Genomic DNA, 22,095 nt, shown 5'->3' with positions numbered 1-22,095 from the left:
CTGATGCACCTTGACAGATTACCCACCCGAACAAGACTTGCCTCTTGAGGAATGGAGGTTGATACAAATTGTTGCATATGCGGCCTGCATCCGGAAAACAGAGAACACTTGTTTCTTCAATGCAGCTTGAGCGAGGATTTATGGTTTCAGGTAACGAGAAGACTGGGATTTAGGCCGTTTGTTTTCCACACTTGGACTGCCCTCACAGCTTGGTTAGATACACAAGACTCCACTTCTTCGATAACTCTTAAACGTTTGGTGGCTCAAGCGGTTCTTTATTCTATTTGGTCTGAGAGGAATGCTCGTCTTCACAGCAATACAACAACACCAGCACATATCCTCTTCAAGCAATTGGACATGTTAATCCGGGATGCTATCCTCGCAAAAAAACATCGAAGGAATTTTAGGAATCTATTGCAAGATTGGTTGAGACTTTTGTAATGTAGCTCTATTAAGTTTTTAGGGTACGGGTAGATTTCCCACTGCTTTTTATATTTTTTTTTTTTTGGACATGGGTTATCTTTCGCAGTTTTAAGCTTTGTATCCAGTACAATCTGACTTTCAGTAATGAAATTTCACAGTTATACAAAAAAAAAAAAAAAAACAAAACCTGATGTGGCATACAGCATACTAGGTTTTAGTTATTTTAGATAAACCAACACAAGTTTAACTAAGAATACTTACCCATTTTTTTATTTAATTTCGATGAACTGGATCTCTTCTTTCATCATATCAAACATTTCTCGTACTGCACTATCGATATACATAAATTTTCCTAAAGAGTAATAATTATACGTAACATTTCTTTTGGGTCAAAAGGGTTATAGGTAATAATCATATAATTTCTTTTGAGCAAACATGGATTCATCGAAATTATTTTACCACATCTTATACGGATAAATGACTTTTTTGTAAGTTGACAACAACAAAAAAAAATGACTTTTGTAAGGTAACGTGTTCTCATTTTGTCTCTTAATGGACGTAAGTATGCTACAAGACTGAATCATCAAAACATTAATCGTGGATCATCAAATGATTTTAAGTTGTATTTTTCCAAAATATCACGATAAGTTTCGGTATCATAGTGACTTTTTTTTTTTTTGGTCTTAATGTGAAGAAATATCTTAGTGACTTTCAAAACAAATCGCATCTAAAACATTTAGCACGATAGTATATTTGCACTATACAATTTTCAGATTTATTTAAAATCCATGTTGTATAGCGTCGACCAAATCACTATACACCTAACTAAGCTTTTGACTATATTGAATCTTTCTTTTGGCATTTTTTTCAGCATCACTTTATTTACAGAATATTACCTTGGGTTTCACCAAATAGAATCCAACACTATTACCATATGTGTATTTTATAAAGATGAGTCACTCCAAAAACCAAGATCATGACCCAAGTCAACCATACACTCTCTCTCCCATCATTCAGACACAGTACTCAACTTTAAAGACAGTCCTTTAAGACTTTCCCATCAGGACCAAGCTGAGAAAGAGAAAGCAATAAAGAAAAGAAAGAAAGAAAAGTAAAAAGAAGCTTCAGTACAAGCCTTCTTTAATAAATTTTGCCTTTTCGTTGTCTCCTCTTTAATATATATCACTTTGGTTCCGGAGTTTTAAATTCAGTTCTTCACGACATCTACATATGTCTTTGACAATGGCTGATGGTGGTGTAGAAGCAGTAGGAGGAAGAAGTAAGAGACAAAACAGCTTATTAAGAAAACAACTTGCTTTAGCTGTAAGAAGTGTTCAATGGAACTACGCAATCTTCTGGTCGTCTTCACTTACTCAACCCGGGTAAGTATATGTAATCTAATATTCATATACAAACAAACATCAGATCTTGTTAATTAATCTCATATTTGCATTGGCCTTTTTCCTCTTTTTCATTCTCGTGTTACATATGATGAGTACTGTACTCTAAATTTAGGGTTTTGGAGTGGGGAGAAGGATGTTACAATGGAGATATGAAGAAGAGAAAGAAGAGTTACGAATCTCATTATAAACATGGGTTGCAGAGAAGCAAGCAGCTTCGGAAACTTTATTTGTCTATGCTTGAAGGAGACAGTGGTACTACTGTTAGTACTACTCATAATGAGCATAATGATGATGACGTTCATAGCTGTGACGACAGTACTACAGATATGATGCTGTCACCAGATGATCTCTCTGATGAAGAGTGGTACTACTTAGTCTCCATGTCCTATGTCTTCTCTCCTTCTCAATGGTTTGCTCTCTTTCTTTCTCTCTCTCTCCCCCCTGAATTAGTAAATTAAAATATACTAGCTCTTTTGAACTGTTCATATAGAAAAACCAATGTGCAATAAATTAAAGATGGAATGAGCAGTGTCCTTTCATATTAAGATGAAAATCACTTTGGATAAAGAGGTTTAATACCAAACTTAGATTTCCATCTCAAAACCAGTTGGTAAATAGTGGAATGATGATACACGAAATTAACCTTTGGGATTTCTTACTGTTACACTTTCACCTTTTAACGTTTGAAGTAATTAATTCTATACTATTAAGTTTTGGTTTTCTCTAGCGACTAGCTAGGGTCATAAATTAATCTTTATGTCATTTTTTTGGTTGTCTATGTACGCTTAGTTTGCCTGGAAGAGCTTCAGCGACGGGTGAGACCATATGGCTCTGCAACGCTCAATACGCTGAGAACAAACTATTCTCTCGTTCTTTGTTAGCAAGGGTAAGTTCGTAGGATATTATAATTTATTCTTCTTGAATCTTGATATCTTCTCACACGAATCTGACTAGAAATCTTTTTTTATCTGCTTTACTTTTCATTATTGTTCATATGGCTTCTCTCCATTAGAGCGCGTCGATTCAGGTACGTACGTTACATATATAGTGTTCTCTTTAAATGGGTTCTGGTTGCTTATAAATGAAATTGTAGTTCTCTAATACATCAATCTAAAATAATTTAATATGTAATTGTCTCTTATGCCTTTCTGGGTCTTCTCCAGACTGTTGTGTGTTTCCCTCACTTGGGCGGTGTGATTGAGCTGGGCGTCACTGAATTGGTATCTCTCCACTATTAAAAAAAAAAAAAGGTTTTACTTTGGTTTCTTGTTTCACAAGAAACTTATATACCCTAATTTGCTTTCTCTTTTCTTGAACAATGAAAGATTTCAGAAGATCATAGTCTGCTTCAACACATCAAATCTTGCTTATTGGAAATCTCTGTCCACCAAAACAATGATGATGAGAAGAAAATGGGGATTATGATCAGTGAAACAAACTTGATGCTTGAAGAGAAACATCAGATTCCATTAGAAATTTCTGATGAAGACTTGCATTACAAAAGAACCATTTCAACAGTACTCAACTACTCAGTGGATAGATCGAGTACGAACGATAAGACGATCCGTCGCCGTCAACCGAATCTTGCTTCTTCTGATTCTGGCTCAAGTTTCCTACGGTGGAAGCAATGTGAGCAGCCAAACTCAGATGTTGTTCAGAAACAAAGCGACTTGCAGCCACAGTCACAGAATGTGTTGCGGAAGATGCTGTACAATGTACCGTTGATGCATACAAAGAGAATGTCCTCACCGCATAGACCTGGTATGAATCAAGATGATCCTTCAGATAGAAGAAAAGAGAATGAAAAGTTCAGTGTCCTCAGAACTATGGTTCCAACTGTCAACGAGGTAATAACTCTGTCTCTAAATCCTTAAATAAAGGCTTTGTTATATTTCAGAAACCAAGACTCTGTTCGGAATCCTTTTGCAGGTTGATAAAGAATCGATACTGAACAACACAATCAAGTACTTGCAAGAACTGGAGGCAAGAGTAGAAGAGCTAGAATCTTGTATGGGATCAGTTAATTTCGTAGAAAGACAAAGAAGGACAACGGATAACCTTAACGACTCCGTGCTGATCGAAGAGACATCAGGGAACTATGATGACAGCACAAAGATCGATGAGAATTCAGGAGAAACCGAACAAGTCACTGTTTTCAGAGATAAGACACATTTGAGAGTTAAACTCAAAGAAACAGAAGTTGTGATTGAAGTAAGATGTTCTTACAGAGACTACATAGTTGCAGACATCATGGAAACTCTAAGCAATCTTCACATGGATGCTTTCTCTGTTAGATCTCATACACTCAATAAGTTTCTCACATTGAATCTCAAGGCCAAGGTAACTTACTTCTGAAAGAGCAATGTTCTTGATGTTTGTAAGAGACATATTTCAGTTTTTTTTGTAACGTTTTTGGGTTTATATATGCAGTTCCGTGGGGCTGCAGTTGCATCGATAGGAATGATCAAACGAGAGCTGAGAAGAGTCATTGGTGATTTGTTTTAATGTTCTTAGTAAAGAATCTTATTTTCTTAAACTTTTGATGAAATATTTGTTATATTTATTTAGACTTTTTTGAACCTCTATATGCGACGTGCCAGTTAACTTTACATCAAGTTTTCCGGGTTTTTGTATGTAAAGTTGGCCAATGTTTGGTTTGAAACAATGTTGTCTCTTTTTCTTCTTTTAAGTATAGATCTTGGTTTTTTTCTGTTTCTTATGAAAGTTTTTGGTTCCTCCTTTTTCATTCAGAGTTTCTCCATTTTGTTGGATCAAATTTATGATTATGTTTCACATGGCTTAAACCTAAAGTTGGCTGTACTCGACAAGGAACAGCCAACGCAAGATGGAGATACTTTTCTCACTACCTTGTTCAGCCATTTCCTTTTCTCATCATTAGTTTCATGTTGGTCTTAAAAATCTCATCTCCTCTTATCCAGACTTCTTTTTATCTCATCCTCAATGGGTACAATGGTTACAGTGGAGACATATTCTCATGTGAATCTCAAAATCTCATCTATAATGATTACAATGGACACACATCCTTGGAAAAAAGAACGAACAGTTACTCTTACAAAAGAAAAGATAGAAGCTTTAGGTCGAACAGATACATCTAACACTTTCCCTCATGTTCCTTAATTCAGAGAATTTATGGGCGCTTATCATTCATACAGATAGCAAAAAAATAACCAATTGGCTTTGGCTCATGTTTCTTCCCTTCGAAGACGATTTCTCTTTAGAGATTCATCATTCGTGGTTCATATATGTATCCATTACTTGTTAGAATGAACCCTATTGGGTTGAGGATTATGAAACCATGGGAAGATGCATGAGCTTATTCCTCCTCAAAGCCAATTGGTTAACCAATGCTAGAAGTCATCCTTCTTATATACTAGCTTAGAACTTCAATTTTTTCCGATGTGGGATTCGTTAAAGTTGATAATTCAATTATTCTGCCGACATTTATATCGTCATCATAAGGTTTACCTTAAACCTCAAGTAATTGACTTGGTCCTCTATGTAGCCTTTTTAAATGCTAAGTGGGCTTTTGGACCGAAACAGACCCTTCTGATAAGAAGGAACTGTTCGTGCAAATCCGATCAGTGAGGTACTGAGGTATATTTTGTTCTCTTGTGTTTGAGACTACTTGAGTGTATGCCAATGTCAAATCTCAACTTCCTTCTTGATATATAGTCATAGATTAATTCATTGGATGATTTTGCGCTTCAGTTTTCTTCCTTCTTCCTTAAAAAAAACGGATTTTGATAGTTAGATGTAACTTTCTAAAAAGGTTATTTATTGAAAACTGTTGATTACTTTATTGCATGCGTTATTTATGGTGTTCGTTTCTAACTCATAGAGCCTGCAAATAAATAGTATCCGTGCAATATAAAACTTATGGTTTCACTTTCAATCCCTCCAATTGATTTAGCTTCACGACTCTTTCAATTAGTTTCGTAGAGTCTTTTAAGTATTTGATTTTGTTTGGATATATTAATATGAAGAGAGGAATATTGGAAGTATTTCTCGTTGATGCTCATGGAATCACACACACAAATTTTATTGGTGATTTATAAAGAGAAAGACAAACTTTCTTTCATATGTTATTATACAGTAAACTAAAATCTTTGTATTGATCATTTTGGTTGGCAGGAAGTCCTGTGTATTATGTGCTCTTACAATGTGGGACAAAGGAATACCGTAGCAAAATGTCAAAAGGTTCACATTTTGTTACTGCATGCGGTGTTTTTAATTTGTTTTTCTTCTAAGCCAAATTATAAAAATTAGAAAACATTTTTGGTTCAATAGGTGATAATGACAATGCATTGTGGAACCAAAAGTTTGTCTTCGATTTCCCTATGTCTCAATGGAAGAAGCTGACCCACATCAAATTTAGAATCATGGACAAAGAGCTCTTCAAGGATGGTGGATTTGTCGGTGAAACCATGTAAGTTTTGCTTGCAGAAACTGATTTTTGAATGGTTTAATTAATTAGCATTAGCAATACATATCAGATATAATTACCATAATGTACATGTTTGTGACTCTTTTGGTGTAATTAAAGGATTCATCTTGGAGGGATAGTAACCGAAGGACGTGACAGAGGATGCATGGAAACTAAACCAGCTCCATACAATGTTGTTCTTGACGACAATACTTTTAAAGGCCAACTAAAAATCGGATTGAGATTCATTGCAACGGTAAGTAACTATATATATAGTACTCATGTAATTAACTATCCTAGTATAAATTCGATTCTTTTTAGAACATTAGGAGAGTCTTTGTGGTTTATTTATTAATCTTGAAATATACAAGAACATCGACAATAACATATAATCTCGAAATTTCTCAAGGAAAACGTTTTATTTTTCTAGGATAAATCGCAGAGGAAAGCATGGGAGGTGAAGATGGAGGCCAAAAACCGTGAAGAACCAATTTCCCCAATTCTGAATCTGATGAAACTCCCTTTGTTAAGGTTTCTGCTCTACTGCTTTCGGAAAACAAACAAATATCAACTAAAAGAGAACTAACATGCTAAAAAGGGTTAGCTACAAAACTCTTTTCTTTCGCTATTTAATAATTAATTTCATATATTTCAGATTCACATTGTGCTTACATAACCCAATTCGGGTTCTATCAAAGTACTAGCAATGACATTTATTTGATTTCTGAGTTTGTGCAAACATTTTAGGTTCATAGCTGCATGGGCAAGGTCTCATCAATTAATGCAAAACTACCTTATATCGTTTCTTCGACTATAAACAATGTTGTTCTCTCTTCTTATTCGTAGCTAGGGTTTCACAATCAACCCTTTCACGGTATCGTGATGGGCAAGAATACGAAACTGTTGATGACTTTAATCTTTTTCACCTTTCAAATTTAATGTAATGAATGGTCTGCATTTATATCTTTTGATGTAACAATTTTCTTACTTTCATTTAATTTCCCAACCAATATAATAAATAATATTAGCATTGTCTTTAGATATTTTTTTTCTTTTCTTGAAATAAATTAGATACACATATATATATATACTAAATTTACATTTAAAATCTTAACAAATAAATAAAGGAAAATGTTGAAAGTAGTTGATATTGTATAATATCATAGTCCATAGTACACTAAAAATAATGACACATAGATTAATTATATGGTATATAAAATGCGTGTAGGATATGCGTGTACGGTGTACAAGGAGAAAATGGGACGCACGTCGTCCCACGCACGAACTGAACCATGCAATATGCATTTGTCTTCTCAATTACATTAAATTATCATGTGCTAAACTGTAAGTATATAATTCATGACTGAAATTAAAATACATTAAACTAATACTTATATATCTAATCAATCACCTATTATGAGTTAATCGTGTAGGCTACATGGGGATAAGCTAAACTCCAGCCCATGTGATAATTGGTCTAATTTAATAAACGGGTTGACACATAAAATTTAAAATAAAATTCCCAGTGGAGGTGTTACTATAGTCTATAGACCGACCAAGGATTACTTCTTAAAATTATAAAAGGTCAAGAGATAATATATATACTTTGAACATTCACTCGTATCTCATCTTAGCTTCAATCAAGATCTTTCATATAATTAAATATTTGGAGTTCAACAAATTGATATGAAGGAGTTGTAGCTAGTAAATTATTATAAAGAATCCCGGATTTTCATTTCAAACAAATAATGCTAAAAATTTACATGAGATGTCTAAATTACGTAAAGTGAAAAGATGTGATATAGGTATTTTGAAAACGGAAAAAAAAAAAGAAGATAAATTGATCATTGGTCGCAATTGTGCAATCATTATATAATAACTTAGCATATATGTAATTTCCAATGGGAGCTAATAATTTACTATTTATTTGTGTGTGTGTGTGTGTGTGTTGGAAGGATCGACTAATCAAAGATATGTTTCTGATTGAAAACTATAGTCCATATATTTTGAGCCAACAAGAAAATGATAAAAGTATAGTAGCTAGTAGGCAGCCAAATAGACACAAATAGCTCTTGAACTTAAAAGGGAAAGGGTCTTTGTATTTTTCTTCATAGAACCAAAAAAAAACACTTGTTGAAGCCGAGGAAAAGCCACTTCATCGTCAGCAGAGGATCATACCTTTCATCGGACGGTCCACATTTTTCCGGTGGCCGGCTTAAAGAGAGGGGTTTTGTTTGGATTCGACAGGAGGGAATTTGGTTTTTTGAACGTTCAAAATTTATTTGCTTTAAACGTAAGAACTGAGAAGGTTTCAAAATTCAAGAAGAAGCTTTAAAGGTGATATATCAAATAAAGACCGTTGCTTTGATTTTTTTTTACTTTAACGTTCTTTTCAAACTTTAAGTTTCAGACTTTTCTCTCAGTTTGTTCTTGTTCTGCAAAAAAACTCCGGTGAAGTTTTCAATAAGATCGTGACTTTAAAGTTCTCATTTGACCTGATTTTTTAATGCTTCTTCTCTCCTCTGCTTTTTTTTTTTTTTTTTTGCTTTAATTTTTGCTCTTTTTGATTTGTTCTTGCTTTATTGTTCTTTAGGTCCTTAGAAATTTCACTTTCCAAAAACCAAAAACTCCCGGTTTCAAATTTTCGAAAGTTTCTTGAAACCCTAATTAATATCTTGAGCTATAATTTACATTTATTTTTTTGTGTGGTTACTTAATTCAGAAGAAACAGAGAGACCTTTAAGGAGTTTTGAGCTTTAAAGATGGAGAATTTATCGAATCAAGATGAAAACGATGAAGTGGGTTATCATCATCAATCACCTAGATCCATTGACCCAAACGATCAATCAGCATCAGAAACCCCGGTTTACTCCACGATGAGCATAGATTCCTTTGTTTATCCTCGAACTTGTTCTGAGAGCACTTCAGGCTTTTCAGACCATATTGATGAAACCAACAGCTTCTGTAGTGAAGCCTCTCCTTGTAACTGGCCTGTCCTCACTGAATCTAAGTCTGATGAGAGCACCAAATGTCTCTCTGGTTTAGGGATGCAATCAAATGAAAATCTTGCAGTCCAAGAAATTTCAGAACCAGGTGCTGTGTTCTCTCTTCTCTACTTTTTTTTTTTTGTAATGTCCTGAAATTAATATGAGCTCTAGGGTTTTTTGCAGAACTTGATACAATGAAGGAAAGATTCGCAAAACTTCTACTTGGAGAAGATATGTCAGGGAGTGGTAAAGGAGTCTGCACTGCTGTGACAATCTCAAACGCAATTACCAATCTTTATGGTAAAAGCATTAATTATGAAGCATATCATTCACACATCCTATGGTTCTTTTGTTATAGAATAGTCTTCATCTGATGCATGTATTTTTTTGGAATTTTTAATGTTTGCAGCTACAGTGTTTGGACAGAATCTGAGGTTAGAGCCGTTAGAAACAGAGAAGAGAGCATTGTGGAAAAGAGAAATGAATTGTCTTTTATCGGTATGTGATTACATAGTCGAATTCATCCCTAGATGTCAGAGTCTAAGCAATGGAGCTACTGTTGAGGTAAATAACTTGTCAAATCTTTTTGTCTGAAAACAGTAAAAAAAGAGAAATGAAAAAACAATGAAAACATTCTTAGTGGGTTTTACAGGTGATGGAAAGTAGACCAAGAGCAGATATCTATATCAACTTGCCTGCTTTGAGAAAGCTTGATTCAATGCTTATGGTAAATATATCCAAAGATGTATCGATGTTCCTATGATTATTTGGTTTGATTACACAACATCTTTCTTTGTTTTGTTACAGGAAGCATTGGACAGTTTTCAGAACACAGAGTTTTGGTATGCAGAAGAAGGAAGTTTATCGATGAAATCTGCGCGTTCTGCGACTGGATCTTTCAGGAAAGTTATAGTACAAAGGAAAGAAGAGAAATGGTGGCTACCGGTTCCTCTAGTGCCATCAGAAGGTTTGTCAGATAAGGCCAGAAAACAGCTCAAAAACAAGAGAGAGAGTACTAATCAGATTCACAAAGCTGCAATGGCTATCAACAGTAGCATTCTCAGTGAAATGGAGATTCCTGACTCATACATGACAACTCTTCCAAAGGTTTGTTTGATATCTTTCATACTTTACTGGAGGAGTCATAACGATTCGGTTTTGAGTCTAAGATTGGAATGTTCAATCTCTGCAGTGTGGTAAAAGCAGTGTTGGAGATTCAATTTATCGTTACATGAGTAGTTCGGGTCGGTTTTTCCCAGAACAGCTCTTAGATTGTCTGAACATAGGCTCTGAGCATGAAGCTGTTCAGTTAGCAGATAGAGTAGAAGCTTCGATGTATACATGGAGACGCAAAGCTTGTCTTAGTAACTCTAAGAACTCATGGAACCTGGTGAAAGATCTTATGTCAACTACAGAGAGAACAGACAAGAACTATGTTATGGCTGAGAGAGCAGAGACTCTGCTCTTCTGTTTGAAACAGCGCTATCCAGAATTATCTCAGACATCATTAGATATATGCAAGATTCAATACAATAAGGTAAAACTGAAGAATGAAAACTCAGTTGAATTAATGATTGTGCATTATCATAATTATTTTATTGAGATTTTTTTTTTTTTTTTTTTAAGTTGTGTTATTTTTTGGTTTGCAGGATGTTGGAAAAGCTGTGTTGGAGAGCTATTCAAGAGTACTTGAAGGTTTAGCATTTAACATAGTTGCTTGGATTGATGATGTTCTCTATGTAGACAAAACCATGAGAGGTAGTGAATAATAATAAAGCTCAAAAAGAGACTTTTGAGAAGATTTCTATGTTTCTGTTTCCATCTCTTGTAAAGCAAATGAAATATATCCAAAAACATATTTAGTATTTTTAGTAATCAGCTAAGTTTCCCCATTTGTTAAGGAAGAGCAAAAAGAGAGACAAGTGTTCTTCATCAATATATAAGTTCAGAGGAATAATAATTTTTTTAGTGGATGATAAATAATGGAACAAGGGAACTGAGACAATTAATTTCGAATCCCTATATATACAACAGGGTTCCGAACCAGCATGGGTCCGGTGGGGTATGAAGTGGTGTGACCAAAAAGCAAAAGGGTTAGTAATTAAGATACAAAGATCTGAAGAAGCCACACAGACTCATAGAGATTTCTCATTCACATTCAGACTTCCTTCTTCATGAGCCCTCAATAAATGATAGTACAGTCTAAGGCACCGAAGATCCAAGCCTTTTGCTCCTTGCTTCTCACTTTTTCAGAGCTCTCTTGATCATCAAAAACAAAAACTATGAAACAGTAGAATGATTCAGCTGTCGTCGTCTACTGAACCAACATAAGTCAGATCAGTCCGTCTGACCCTCACTGCACCTTTCAGCCAACAGGTGGCTCGAAGATTGGCCATGTCACTGCTATTTGAAACGTTGCTGCTTGATAGACCTGAACTTGTCCCATCTTCGAGAAGCGTCCATGGGTCAACCACATCTGTGTTGTCTACTTCTTGTTGTTGAGGTGGTGACAACATTGTCTGCTTCAGCTTCCCTTGCGCTGCTGCAGTTCCAGTTTTCGGTAAGGCAGGGGAGTTTCTTTGAATGGGTCCACCACCACCAGATCCAGAAGGTTGAACAAGTGTGACTGCGGTTGGCGGAACAGAATGAGGCTGGCACGAGAGAGAACAGCGTAGAGAAGAAAAAAGGATGGGCATCGCTGCTTGTATCCGCCATCTAATGGTGTCTGGTAACTGCATCCGCGAAAGCTCATTCTGCATTATTGACAAGAAGGAAAAAAACTTCACAAATCGTATTTTCAGTCGGACAGATTCTAAAGGATTTTAAAAAATATTCTGACAAACCTGTAAGCTCTCTGCTGCATCGCGGTCAAACAAGGTAAAGTCTTTGGATGATTCACTAGAGAGAGGCCTTGGCTTTAGCCAATTTGGCTGGTGATTGCTTAACAGCCCATGGAGTACAAACAGTAACCGGTCAAATAAGACTTCACTAGAGAGATCTGCCATGGCAGAAGGATCTAATGTTGAATCTGTTTCCACCTTTGATGGGTCACTACGAGGAGAGCATACAGCATAATCTTCATAAACAACTCGGCTTCCAAGCAAACGAACTATTGTAGACGCAAGTGCATGTCTTGTGTTCCTAAACGAAGGTTCCCTGGAAAATAAATCGCCATAAAAAAAAGATAACTCAGATTGAATTCAGTAACTCGAAAGGAGCCATTTTATATGACGTTTCAACAACTCTGGTTAAACGGAAAAAGAAAATGGAAGAGAGTGAGTACCCGCAGATGACAGGCAGTAATCTTAAAAGAAATTGTAACCGTAAAGACATAGAAGCTCTCAAAGCAACAGGGGAAGGCGGCGGCGCAGTGTCAGTAGTATTGGTTGAGGATCTTCTTGCCATACTAGGGCTGCCACCGCGAAGGCCCTTCCGGGTGCTTCCTTTATTTGATGAAATCTCAGACCCAGAAGAAGCAGTTGCCATGTGCTTGTTGTTTGTTGTACTGCGGTTGGTAACTGAACTTAATTGCTGCTCAATATTGCTAAACTGTCTAACCAACTCATTCACAAAGGTACTGCGAGATTCATCAGAGCTTTGGTCTATGCATGGAAGCACTAGCTGAACAAAAGCCCTCTCAGTTGTAATCCCATAGCCAACAGTGGGACTATTCTCATCCAATGCCCGGGGTAACAATACCTTTTTTGAACCTGACCCTTCCTCGATCACTTCCCCTTCTTCAATAGAAGTAGTTTCCAACTTCCTTTTCTTATCTGCCTTGTTTCCCGTAATAGGATCAGAACTGGAGTTGCTGCACCAACCCCAAGGTTTCCAAAACTGAGGTTTAGTGGGAAGTCCTTTGCTTTCACCTACAATAATCAGTTTTTGTCTGATTGTTTTTCGTCCAAAAAGAACATCTTGGCCTGCTAGAAACCATTCCGCTTGCTTCAACATAGATTCCTCAACCGATCTACCAAAGAGATGAACCACTTCTGAGAAAAGTGGGACCGCGTCAGGTCTAACCAATAACCTTGTGAGGAGGATTTGAATGAAATTTTTCTCATTCTCAGAGGCCTCAGGCTTCTCAGAGGTAGGACAGGAAGATCGTATTGCATCTGCCAAAGGCATATCGTGATTTTCGAGTTTCTCAGTTAGGGCTTGCTCATTTAGAAGCAACCTGAGTTCCACCCACTGCCAGTGAAATTTTGCAGGTTGCAGGCAATCTAATACAGATACAAGCTTGTCCACAAGCTTTGCTCCATTTCCCTGGTGTCGGTTTTTTGCTTCACTAACTCCTTCATGGGAATAACCAGAGGATGGCACCTTACAATCAATAATGGAATTTAAGAAAAGACGCGCTCGAAGAGGAGCAAAGGCCACAGATTTCAAGTGCATATCCAAACCAATCGATTCAAATACCGACGCAAAATCAGCATCTGTGGAATCAGCAACGATCAGTTCATAAAGTCCCTGGGTGTCTCTCAAACACACGTCTCGGAAAGGAAGGTGCTTAATAACATCATGGAAGGCTATTGTCAAAGACTGATAAAGGCGGTGAGTGTCTTCATGGACGCTGGAGTTAGAGTTATTATTCAAAACAAAAGGCCTCCATAGAACAAACGCAATAATTGAATAAGCTGGTGGGAAGACCAATTTCAGCGGAAGCATGCGCTGCATGCGTGATATAGCCACCACGGAAGATTCTCCCACAAGCTCCAAAACCAGCCCTTCCGAAACAGTTTTGCAGTTACCAACAAGGAGTCTGAACCAATGTACATACACTTCAATAGGGCTTTCCACTTTAGACGCTCCCATGGACCTCGCATTGCCATTAGAACTTGATTTTGTACGCCTTACAAACTGAACAAAATCTAGGTACTCCTTTAGTCTCAGCAGACCAACAATCCTTTCAAGGGTTATAACACCATGTGTGATAGAACCTATAACAAGTGCAGATACAGCTGCAGTAAGTTTTGTTGCTCTGCTCGCCGCTATTTTGCTAGTACCATTCGGCATATCATTTGTTGAATTGTTCGCATTTGAATCATAGGATTCAGGAGATAACTGATGCTGACCTCGGGATCCCTTCCCAGGGGAAAAAGCTCCAGCAAGAGCAGTGGAACTTTCTGTTGCAAGTGCTATTTCAAACACTCGGCTTTGACGCTCTCCAAGAGCTTCCTTTAGAAGGCATAGACAGGTTATATGAATTTGCAAAATGTATCGTGCAATATTAGATGAATCGATGCCAGATGGATGAGTCTGATGAATGGTTCCCAAAGAGAAATCTGAAATCCTTGCCATCGAAAGGCCTACACTGTTTATAATTGCAGAAACCGCAGAAGAAACCAAAGTGGGATCACCCTCTTGAGCTGCACCGCCAGTCTGTCTAATGCAGTCCATTAGTCCAACTACAATTTGTTGAGCCACCTGATACCCGTCATCGTTTTTCTCAGCAAGTGAGGCCTTCACAGTACCAGTACCAATGAGTTTTCTGAGATAATTAGTCGCCTCTTCAACATGTCGTTGCACAACGTCTCGCATATTATAACCCACTCTTGAAGGACGTGTACCGCCAATGCTGATTTTTTTACGTATATAGTCATCTGGATTATCAACTCCTGCGGGAACTCCAAGGGGGATCCCATACTCACCATTTCCTGATCGCGTATGATCTAGTTCAGAGAGAAGTCTCTTTTCGCATGTTGCTTTGAAATTGTTATGCCATTCCACAACACTGGGAAGACTTCCATATCTTTTCAAAATATAGCGAGCATAAACTAAGGCTGCTGATCCAGAAATTTTTCCATTACTGGACATAAGTGATGCAGCACGGTTCATCAAAGCTGTCATGGCCTCAGGAACAAGATCTGCTGAAAGTAGAATATTTTCATACCTAAAAGAAATTGATGATACAAACAGATTAAATTTCTAGAAATACATCGACAAAATATATATTACTAATGAATGTTTACTTATTGAACAGGAAGTAAAACCCACCTCCTCAGTGATGATACTAAAATAGCCTCCCCTATCTCACACATGTTGTTTGCAACATTCCTTGGCATAATTAGAAGGTTTCTTCCACCCTGAACGGCAAAACTTGGGCTACTGTTGGCCTTTGGCAACAGCCAAAAAAGAAATTTAACCACTGAAACAAAGTCAAGAGAGATATCCAAGAGAAATAATATAGTAGATAGCTCATCGACCCCAAGCTTCCACCTACTTGTGCTCTTCTCCTCAACTGGAGTACCTCTATTGAACTGCCCAACTTTCACACTGCTCTTTTCGGGCTCTTCAACAAGTTGCCGAACCAGAGTTGTTAGCCAAACTGCAATAGACCGCTTATCAACAAACTGTAGCTGCTTCAAAGATTTTCCAACAGATACAATATCCACAGAGGTAGAAGTTCTAAACACATCAACCACTTTATGATTCTCTCCTTCCACTCCAGGGCCATGATGAGGACAGCTTACTTTATTATCGCAAACATGACTTGTTGAAGCGCCCTGGCTACCTTCAATCCTAGCAGCTTGTAGTTGAGCCAGCGACTGTGTCTTGCGTGCCATCTTCTGCCTACCCCGTGGTACTTGTTTAGTTAACTCTATCTGAGGATCAACCTTCAGCGAAGACTCCAGAGTTTTTAAACCTTTCTTGATCCACCAGTTATCTTCTTCATCTGATGCAATTGGTGAATTCCCTTGATAGCAAGAGCTCTTTTCATCGCTCATTTTTTGTCTTTTTGCTCTTCTACAGTCTTCACACCCTGGTGTAGCTTCTGGTTGGTAAATCTTGCTATACACAGATCCACTTGATCTCTTAACACTACTTTGAAATTCATCTCGCATTGGATTTTTCACACCATATGACATACCTGGAAACTGCAGTAGAGCTGATATACGCTCCTTAAGTTCCCTAATATCCACACTACTCTTGGTATGTTTGTGAGGTCCCTCACTATCGGCCATGGCATTACACGTCCGAAAAACAACAGACGGAAGGGAAGAGGAATTTTTCTTTGACTTCTGATCAGACAGAATTAATTTATTGGAATATTTACCTTTCTTAACAAGTAACTCTCGAAGAAGAAGGCGGCGTTCATTAGAATAAGTTCTCACAGCCTCGGAAAGCTTATCCCCTCCAAAGATCTGAGCTTCCTCTAAGGTTTCATGTACAAAACACCCAGGTAGCTGTTTCAATATGCGATGGTGTCTCATTCTCCTTTCAGGATCAACAGCAGGTTGAATCACATCGATCATCCCACTAACTATAAGTTGTCTCACATATGCTATGGGATTAAAGATTCCAGAACGTATAAGTTCAAATACCAGCAATTGTAAGCGTTTTGCTCCCCCCCTGTGTACCTCATGCTGATCAATCCAACAGACTATGATATCATGTAATGGCCCCGGACTTTCAAATGCATCCATCGGACTGCTAGGTTTAGAAACATTAAGAAAATTGCTGCGACGATTCTTTCCTCTGCGAGCTGCGAATTCTCCACCCAGAATCTTTTGCTTCAGAAGCTGAATGACTAAATACACCTGAGAACAATCTTTTCTGCCAGAGAACTTGATATCTTTAGGCACACCAGCGCGGAAATCTCTAAAATCACATGTCGCCCATTCAATAAGGAAAAAAACGGAGCAAACAAAGGATGTGCTAATAGCGCCAATCCATCTAAGAGATGATCTTAAGCATGGACTCACTTCAGCTATCCAGGTCTCATCAACGGCTCCATTGCAAAGGTCCTCAAAGAGATAACTGTAAGCAGCTCTCATATCTCCATCTGACAAAGCTTTATCCAAGGCCTGAACAGCTTTAGCCACATTATGTTGAGGATAACCAGCGCTAGCTATCTTTGCCAAATCTTCTGCACTTCTTTGAATGGTTGAAATGGTATAATCAAAAGAAAGGAACTCAAACCGGGAATCAACTCCTCTTCCTTGAACCTGGGTAGAAATCTCTGCAGAATTACTTTTCAGATTGTCATAAGCCTTTGACGTATAGCTCACATCATTGGGTCCACGTGCTGTTACAGGAGGAGGAAGAGGAAAGCAATCCGAAGCAACAAACGTGTCGGATGCAGCAAGTACCAAGTAGCGAACCATCTCAATTAGCGCAGAGAGAGTATAAGCTCTTCGAGAGTTATCAACAAGATCAGATCCACCAGGAGCAGGTTCCTGAATGAAACGGACAGCAATAGCTACAAGACTCTGTACATATGTCTGAGAGAGAACAATGCTCTCTAAAACACCATACACGATGGGGAGTAGCAACTGCAAAATTTCAAAGACCTCCTTCTCCTGCAGTAAAGCAAAAGGAAAAAAATGACAAAGCCGAAGAAAAGAAAATCTATCTTAGGTCGATCTATTAATCTAACACCATACCTGTAAGAGCCGGAGAACCCAATCAACAATGAGATTAGGAAAAAGAAGCCCTTCGGCATGGTGCCATTGTAGAAGACGCACCATATACCACCATTTAAAATGCAGAGATGTTTCCTCCCCATAAAGGCTTGCTGATGCTGGACTAATCTTTTGCACTGATCCTGTATAAAGCATCTGCGGTGACCTATCTCTAGTTTGCTGAGCAGGAAATGAGCTATTCCGTGACAAAAGTTCATCCAAGAGGTATTGCAAATATTCAATAACATCTTTTGTCCATTGTTCACACCGAGAAGCTTGTGTCTTGTCAGGTGTTCCTGAAGAAATAGCAGCAGGACTAGGTCGCACCTGCACATTATTAGCAAAACTTAATATCGTCCAACAGACTGAGAAACTAATTTGAGATATTACATTAATTGTCCAAAAATGTACCTGATTGAGATAAGTCACTTTTATAAACCAAGTAGCTCTCAATAACGGGACGTTGTTTCTAATAAGGACTTCAAATAAGGTTTTTCTCCTATATCCAGGAATGTTATCAGCCAAACAGCGTAATCTTTTGTGCTGTTGCGATAAACTCTGTGAAAAAATGAGAGCAAGAATGAGTTGAATATTCTTCTTTAAGAACATATGGCAGCTACGAGTGTACGGCAACAAGCATGGATCAAAGGAGCATTAACAAGAAGTTTGGATAAGCATAATGATATGCCAGGGTACCTCGATCCATTTTTTCTTTGTCTCCTCCCCACATGATCTCTGTTCTGGAAATCCAGGCTTACATAGAAGCGAACCAGAGAGAGGCACCCCATAAACTTGACCAGCCTGCCATTTAATTAGGGCGATTATGTATTATAAGTAATATAATTGGGACTGAAACCCTGAATCCTGCACAAAGAGCACAATCTAAATTGAAAAGGAAGAGAATATCTCGATTACCTTGCGCTTGAGTGCACGAGATTCATTGATAGCTCTAAGACACTTTCTGACGGCCTGCGGGATAGAAATTGAATTTTAGTTTCATGTGAAACACAAATGAACTCCAATAGAGATCACATATATAAGGGAGAAAACACTGTCTATATACTCTCTAGTACCGTACCTCTTTGCACTTTAGGACCACAGGCTTCGAGAAAGTTTGGACCTGGGACAATATAATCTCTTCGGCTTCCTATAAAGGCCAAAGAGCATAACCTCAATTACAAGAGAATGCGACAAAAACTAGTGGATAAAGGAATTCAAAACGCTTAACATCAAAAAGTATTTTAATTTATGTGGACTTTCTGAGTTGCAAGCATCCTATAAAATTAAATTGAACAAAACATCACTACAATCTATCAAGCTACAGTGAACATTCGGCCTCAGGAAGACATTATTCCTACATTACTGCCGGGGATCTATAGGAAAATAACATAGGCATGGGTCCAAGATAAGATCTTTAAATCTATTGCAAACATGTCACTAATAATTAACAACGATTTTTAAATAGCACAACAAGAAAGCATAACTAAATTCAGTTACCTTAAGTCCATCAACAGTTTCCTTGTATCCAAGTTGAACATACTCTTTGGTCAGATTTTCTTCAGGCGAACTTGATGTTGGAGGATGAAAATCAGGCGGTCCTAATCTGCAACATTTTAGAGAAAAAGTAGAAATCAAGAATGGAACAGAGTCGCCAACTTCATGCATCCAAAGGACTTAGCCTTGCGGAGATAAAAGAGTGAAATCCTAAACTACAAACCCACCAAACCAGTAAAAGTAGGAATCATCTATAATGGGTTTATCCAAAAACTAAACTAGGGATAAGGTCAAAGTGGAATTACCGAGAGTTCAGACCGTCCTTCTCACACTTCAACTTGTAGGGTGTCAATGGAGGTGGCCTCCTGCAGTAAAGAAAGATTTCACACGTCTTCAAATGTATCAACGTATAATGCTAAGTAAGGACTTCTTTCAATAGACATGCCTGGAGTTAAGCGAGTAGTTTCCAATCGAAGAGGAATCAGCTCGTCCTGAGTCCCTAGCGGATGCACCACCTATAGCACTATTATTGACTGCACTAGTGCAGTTGGCAGCATGATACCTTTGCATTTCTCCAAACTATAGCCAGCATACTGGTTCTGACATCAACATACCATAATAAAATCTAAGAAGTAATCCACAATCTAGCACCATAAGAAATTTTTTCACGGACTTCCACTTATATTGCAATTTCTCCTTACAGCATAAAACTTAGCACTGGCGACAGCGCAACCCCATTGATGGAAGTAAACCCTGAAACATAAAATTACCCTTTGGTGTTCAACTTACACTGTATTCATATAAGCGGAGAAGGAAACACTAAATTAACATATAGTCTCGAAACTCAGTTTGTAAATTATTATTTTTTTGCCCTACGAAATTCAGTTGTCTTAAATCATATCACAGATCAGCAGCTCATTACGCTTACTCTAAACTGTCAACTAATTTAAATCGCCTAATACTTTCCACATTCTCTTACAAAATTAAAACCTGAAACTTTCCCTATAACAAACATACATCAACTCAAGTGAAAGTCTGAGCTTCGCATGATACAGATCCCACCTCGAAGACACGTAAGTTACACACACTATGAGGAAGAAGAAGAAGAAGAAGAAGAAGAAAAAAAAGTGACCTTTGAGTAAATGTAAACTAACCCTAATAATAAAGCAACGAAACTAGAAGACAAATGAAATCCTGGAAGTTCAATTCAAGAGAGAATAAATCATGAACAATATTTCTATAAACAAAACAGAATCTGTAATAAATTTACAAACTTTATCGAAGAAGAGTTCACTACGAGTACTCAAATCAAATAGCTACATACAAGAGAGTAAGAAGAACAAATACAGATAGAAGCAAAGAATAAAATCTGCTCAAACTACATCCTTGAGACAAAGCACATGAGCAAAGAAAGCAATCACCTTGATCAAATTACCAAATCGAACTACGACCAAGCATATTAATCCGTACAATAAATATTGAAAACTAGGGTTTCAAAATCGAAAACTAACCAATAGGAAGCTTGAGAAGACCCCACAATCCGGAGTCGAACCAAAGTTAGGGTTTTGACAGCAATTCGACCCTGATGAGACCAAAACTCAAAATAACCCCCGAGATTCGACGAATCAAGGGGAGAGAGATTGGGAACGAAGACAGAATCAAAGCTCCAAGCTTTGAAGAAATTAAGGGTTTCCAAGAAAGGGGAAATCTAGAGGGAGAGAAAGAAACCACAGGGCACAGGAGAAGACAGAAGAAGAAGAAGAAGAAGCCAAAGGAAGAGTCTTGGGCTTAGGGTTAAAGTTTGACTCTTTTTGTCAATCTCTTCTCTTCTGCACTTTTGGTGTAATGACGATGACGACGACGAATGCTCTCTCCTCTCTGCTTTTTTTTTTTTTTGATGATTTCCGTAAATTGGGATGTGAAAACTGTTTTCGTATGCTCTTCGGAGGAAAGAAGAAACCAAAACACCAAAAGAAAAAAAAAAAAAAAAAAGAAGAATTAAATAGAAGAAGCAAGCAAAGCAACCAACAAACTCTCTTCCGATTGATCGATCGAATTCGATCTAACACACACTGTTCTGGTAAGAAAATCTTAACCTTTTCTGGTTTATATTCCCGATTTTGTCCTTGCGTTTTCTTCCCTACCTCCCTAGGGGCTTTATGGGTAAAATTGTATTTTTAATTTTATTTTTTTTATTATTATGAGAATTGTGTAGGTTTTTGACATGATATATTATGGTGGATGGATGCAATGCAACAAGGGTTCTCAACCCATTTTTATTTCCTTTTTGGGATTTTCAATCTCCTCCTAGCTAGGGCATGTTTTTGTGTATGGACTGTTCTTACTTTTTTTTTTTTGAAACTAACGTTAAATTATATTCAAAAGAAAAATAAAACGTTTTTACAACCTTTACAGTACTTTTCGAATGCAAATAGCTTAGAAAAAAAATAATTAAGACCATAGTCTAAACTCTAGATTGTAGCCACAACTGAAAAGTTTCATCATATTTCCGATCACATTTTTTATAGCATTTCGAATTCAAAACTGTGAATCTGATCAATGTTTCCCTGGATCGATTGTAAAAGTATTGTTTTTTAAAAAAGTGTTTTTGGCAACAGTTTAAAAACCCATTAATCAACAATAACATGCGATATTCGAGTTTCGATATTTCTTTTTATTGTAACAGTACAATCAATACTAGTGCAAATCAATTTTAAATGGTTTATAAGTTTTCTTCACTAAAAAAATAGTGTTGAATATCTTCTTTTCTGTTTTTATAGTTGTAAGTATAAAGATTAACTTCATGTTAAACAAAACATTTGTCGTTTTCAAATTTATGTTACCGTTGTATTTTTTTGTCAACAAAGTACAAGATCAGCTCAAACAAGCCAATTAGAAGGGAAATCGGTATGTTACCGTTGTTATTATTTATTACTTTC

The 22,095-nt window shown here is 37.2% G+C and overlaps 4 protein-coding genes across 7 annotated transcripts; 3 read left to right on the top strand and 1 right to left on the bottom strand.

The window, feature by feature from the left end:
• Positions 1-1,504: 1,504 nt before the first annotated feature.
• LOC104711976 (transcription factor MYC1-like) lies at positions 1,505-4,576 on the top strand. Its single transcript, XM_010428765.3, has 8 exons — positions 1,505-1,805; positions 1,939-2,235; positions 2,616-2,712; positions 2,839-2,853; positions 2,990-3,046; positions 3,152-3,673; positions 3,756-4,166; positions 4,257-4,576. The coding sequence occupies exons 1-8, from the start codon at positions 1,654-1,656 to the stop codon at positions 4,329-4,331; spliced, it is 1,626 nt and encodes a 541-aa protein (XP_010427067.2). The 5' UTR covers positions 1,505-1,653; the 3' UTR covers positions 4,332-4,576.
• A 1,151-nt stretch (positions 4,577-5,727) lies between these two features.
• LOC104746775 (elicitor-responsive protein 3-like) lies at positions 5,728-7,307 on the top strand. The gene is made up of 6 exons (XM_019232907.2): positions 5,728-5,891; positions 5,979-6,044; positions 6,135-6,273; positions 6,391-6,526; positions 6,701-6,869; positions 7,018-7,307. The coding sequence occupies exons 1-5, from the start codon at positions 5,825-5,827 to the stop codon at positions 6,854-6,856; spliced, it is 564 nt and encodes a 187-aa protein (XP_019088452.1). The 5' UTR covers positions 5,728-5,824; the 3' UTR covers positions 6,857-6,869; positions 7,018-7,307.
• Positions 7,308-8,233: 926 nt separating this feature from the next.
• On the top strand, positions 8,234-11,122 carry LOC104711937 (rop guanine nucleotide exchange factor 3). Of its 2 annotated transcripts, none has more exons than XM_087493550.1 (8): positions 8,234-8,607; positions 8,993-9,363; positions 9,441-9,557; positions 9,667-9,821; positions 9,898-9,984; positions 10,065-10,364; positions 10,450-10,794; positions 10,907-11,122. In XM_087493550.1, the coding sequence occupies exons 2-8, from the start codon at positions 9,033-9,035 to the stop codon at positions 11,024-11,026; spliced, it is 1,455 nt and encodes a 484-aa protein (XP_087349676.1). In that variant the 5' UTR covers positions 8,234-8,607; positions 8,993-9,032; the 3' UTR covers positions 11,027-11,122. The 2 variants fall into 2 exon arrangements, with proteins under 2 accessions (XP_087349676.1, XP_010427031.2); XM_010428729.3 differs by having other exon boundaries at positions 8,361-8,607; positions 9,910-9,984.
• A 48-nt stretch (positions 11,123-11,170) lies between these two features.
• On the bottom strand, positions 11,171-21,358 carry LOC104711955 (mediator of RNA polymerase II transcription subunit 12). 3 transcript variants are annotated; one of them, XM_087493548.1, is made up of 14 exons: positions 20,668-21,358; positions 19,858-19,909; positions 19,602-19,755; positions 19,462-19,521; positions 19,160-19,265; positions 18,741-18,809; positions 18,578-18,631; positions 18,359-18,463; positions 18,074-18,220; positions 17,645-17,989; positions 15,255-17,560; positions 12,541-15,150; positions 12,101-12,413; positions 11,171-12,010 (listed from the first exon to the last, which is right to left on the bottom strand). In XM_087493548.1, the coding sequence occupies exons 3-14, from the start codon at positions 19,724-19,726 to the stop codon at positions 11,558-11,560; spliced, it is 6,693 nt and encodes a 2,230-aa protein (XP_087349674.1). In that variant the 5' UTR covers positions 19,727-19,755; positions 19,858-19,909; positions 20,668-21,358; the 3' UTR covers positions 11,171-11,557. The 3 variants fall into 3 exon arrangements, with proteins under 3 accessions (XP_087349674.1, XP_087349675.1, XP_019088609.2); XM_087493549.1 differs by having other exon boundaries at positions 19,602-19,749; positions 20,668-21,238; XM_019233064.2 differs by having other exon boundaries at positions 19,602-19,909; positions 20,668-21,284.
• Positions 21,359-22,095: the final 737 nt, after the last annotated feature.

The sequence above is a fragment of the Camelina sativa genome, chromosome 2 (genome assembly GCF_030686135.1).
Source record: "Camelina sativa cultivar CO46 ecotype springtype chromosome 2, ASM3068613v1".
Classification (NCBI taxonomy): Eukaryota; Viridiplantae; Streptophyta; class Magnoliopsida; order Brassicales; family Brassicaceae; genus Camelina; species Camelina sativa.
This window is presented reverse-complemented; position numbering and strand designations above follow the sequence as displayed.

Coding starts and splice junctions, on each gene's coding strand:
- LOC104711976 (XM_010428765.3), top strand. CDS start 1,654: ATGTCTTTGACAATGGCTGATGGTGGTGTAGAAGCAGTAGGAGGAAGA. Junction 1,806..1,938: donor TCTTCACTTACTCAACCCGG/GTAAGTATATGT, acceptor CTCTAAATTTAG/GGTTTTGGAGTGGGGAGAAG. Junction 3,674..3,755: donor TGGTTCCAACTGTCAACGAG/GTAATAACTCTG, acceptor ATCCTTTTGCAG/GTTGATAAAGAATCGATACT.
- LOC104746775 (XM_019232907.2), top strand. CDS start 5,825: ATGAAGAGAGGAATATTGGAAGTATTTCTCGTTGATGCTCATGGAATC. Junction 6,274..6,390: donor GGATTTGTCGGTGAAACCAT/GTAAGTTTTGCT, acceptor GTGTAATTAAAG/GATTCATCTTGGAGGGATAG. Junction 6,527..6,700: donor GATTGAGATTCATTGCAACG/GTAAGTAACTAT, acceptor TTATTTTTCTAG/GATAAATCGCAGAGGAAAGC.
- LOC104711937 (XM_087493550.1), top strand. CDS start 9,033: ATGGAGAATTTATCGAATCAAGATGAAAACGATGAAGTGGGTTATCAT. Junction 9,364..9,440: donor CCAAGAAATTTCAGAACCAG/GTGCTGTGTTCT, acceptor GGTTTTTTGCAG/AACTTGATACAATGAAGGAA. Junction 9,822..9,897: donor GCAATGGAGCTACTGTTGAG/GTAAATAACTTG, acceptor AAACATTCTTAG/TGGGTTTTACAGGTGATGGA.
- LOC104711955 (XM_087493548.1), bottom strand. CDS start 19,726: ATGCAAAGGTATCATGCTGCCAACTGCACTAGTGCAGTCAATAATAGT. Junction 18,632..18,740: donor TGGTCCTAAAGTGCAAAGAG/GTACGGTACTAG, acceptor TCTATCCCGCAG/GCCGTCAGAAAGTGTCTTAG. Junction 17,990..18,073: donor AAGTGACTTATCTCAATCAG/GTACATTTTTGG, acceptor AATAATGTGCAG/GTGCGACCTAGTCCTGCTGC.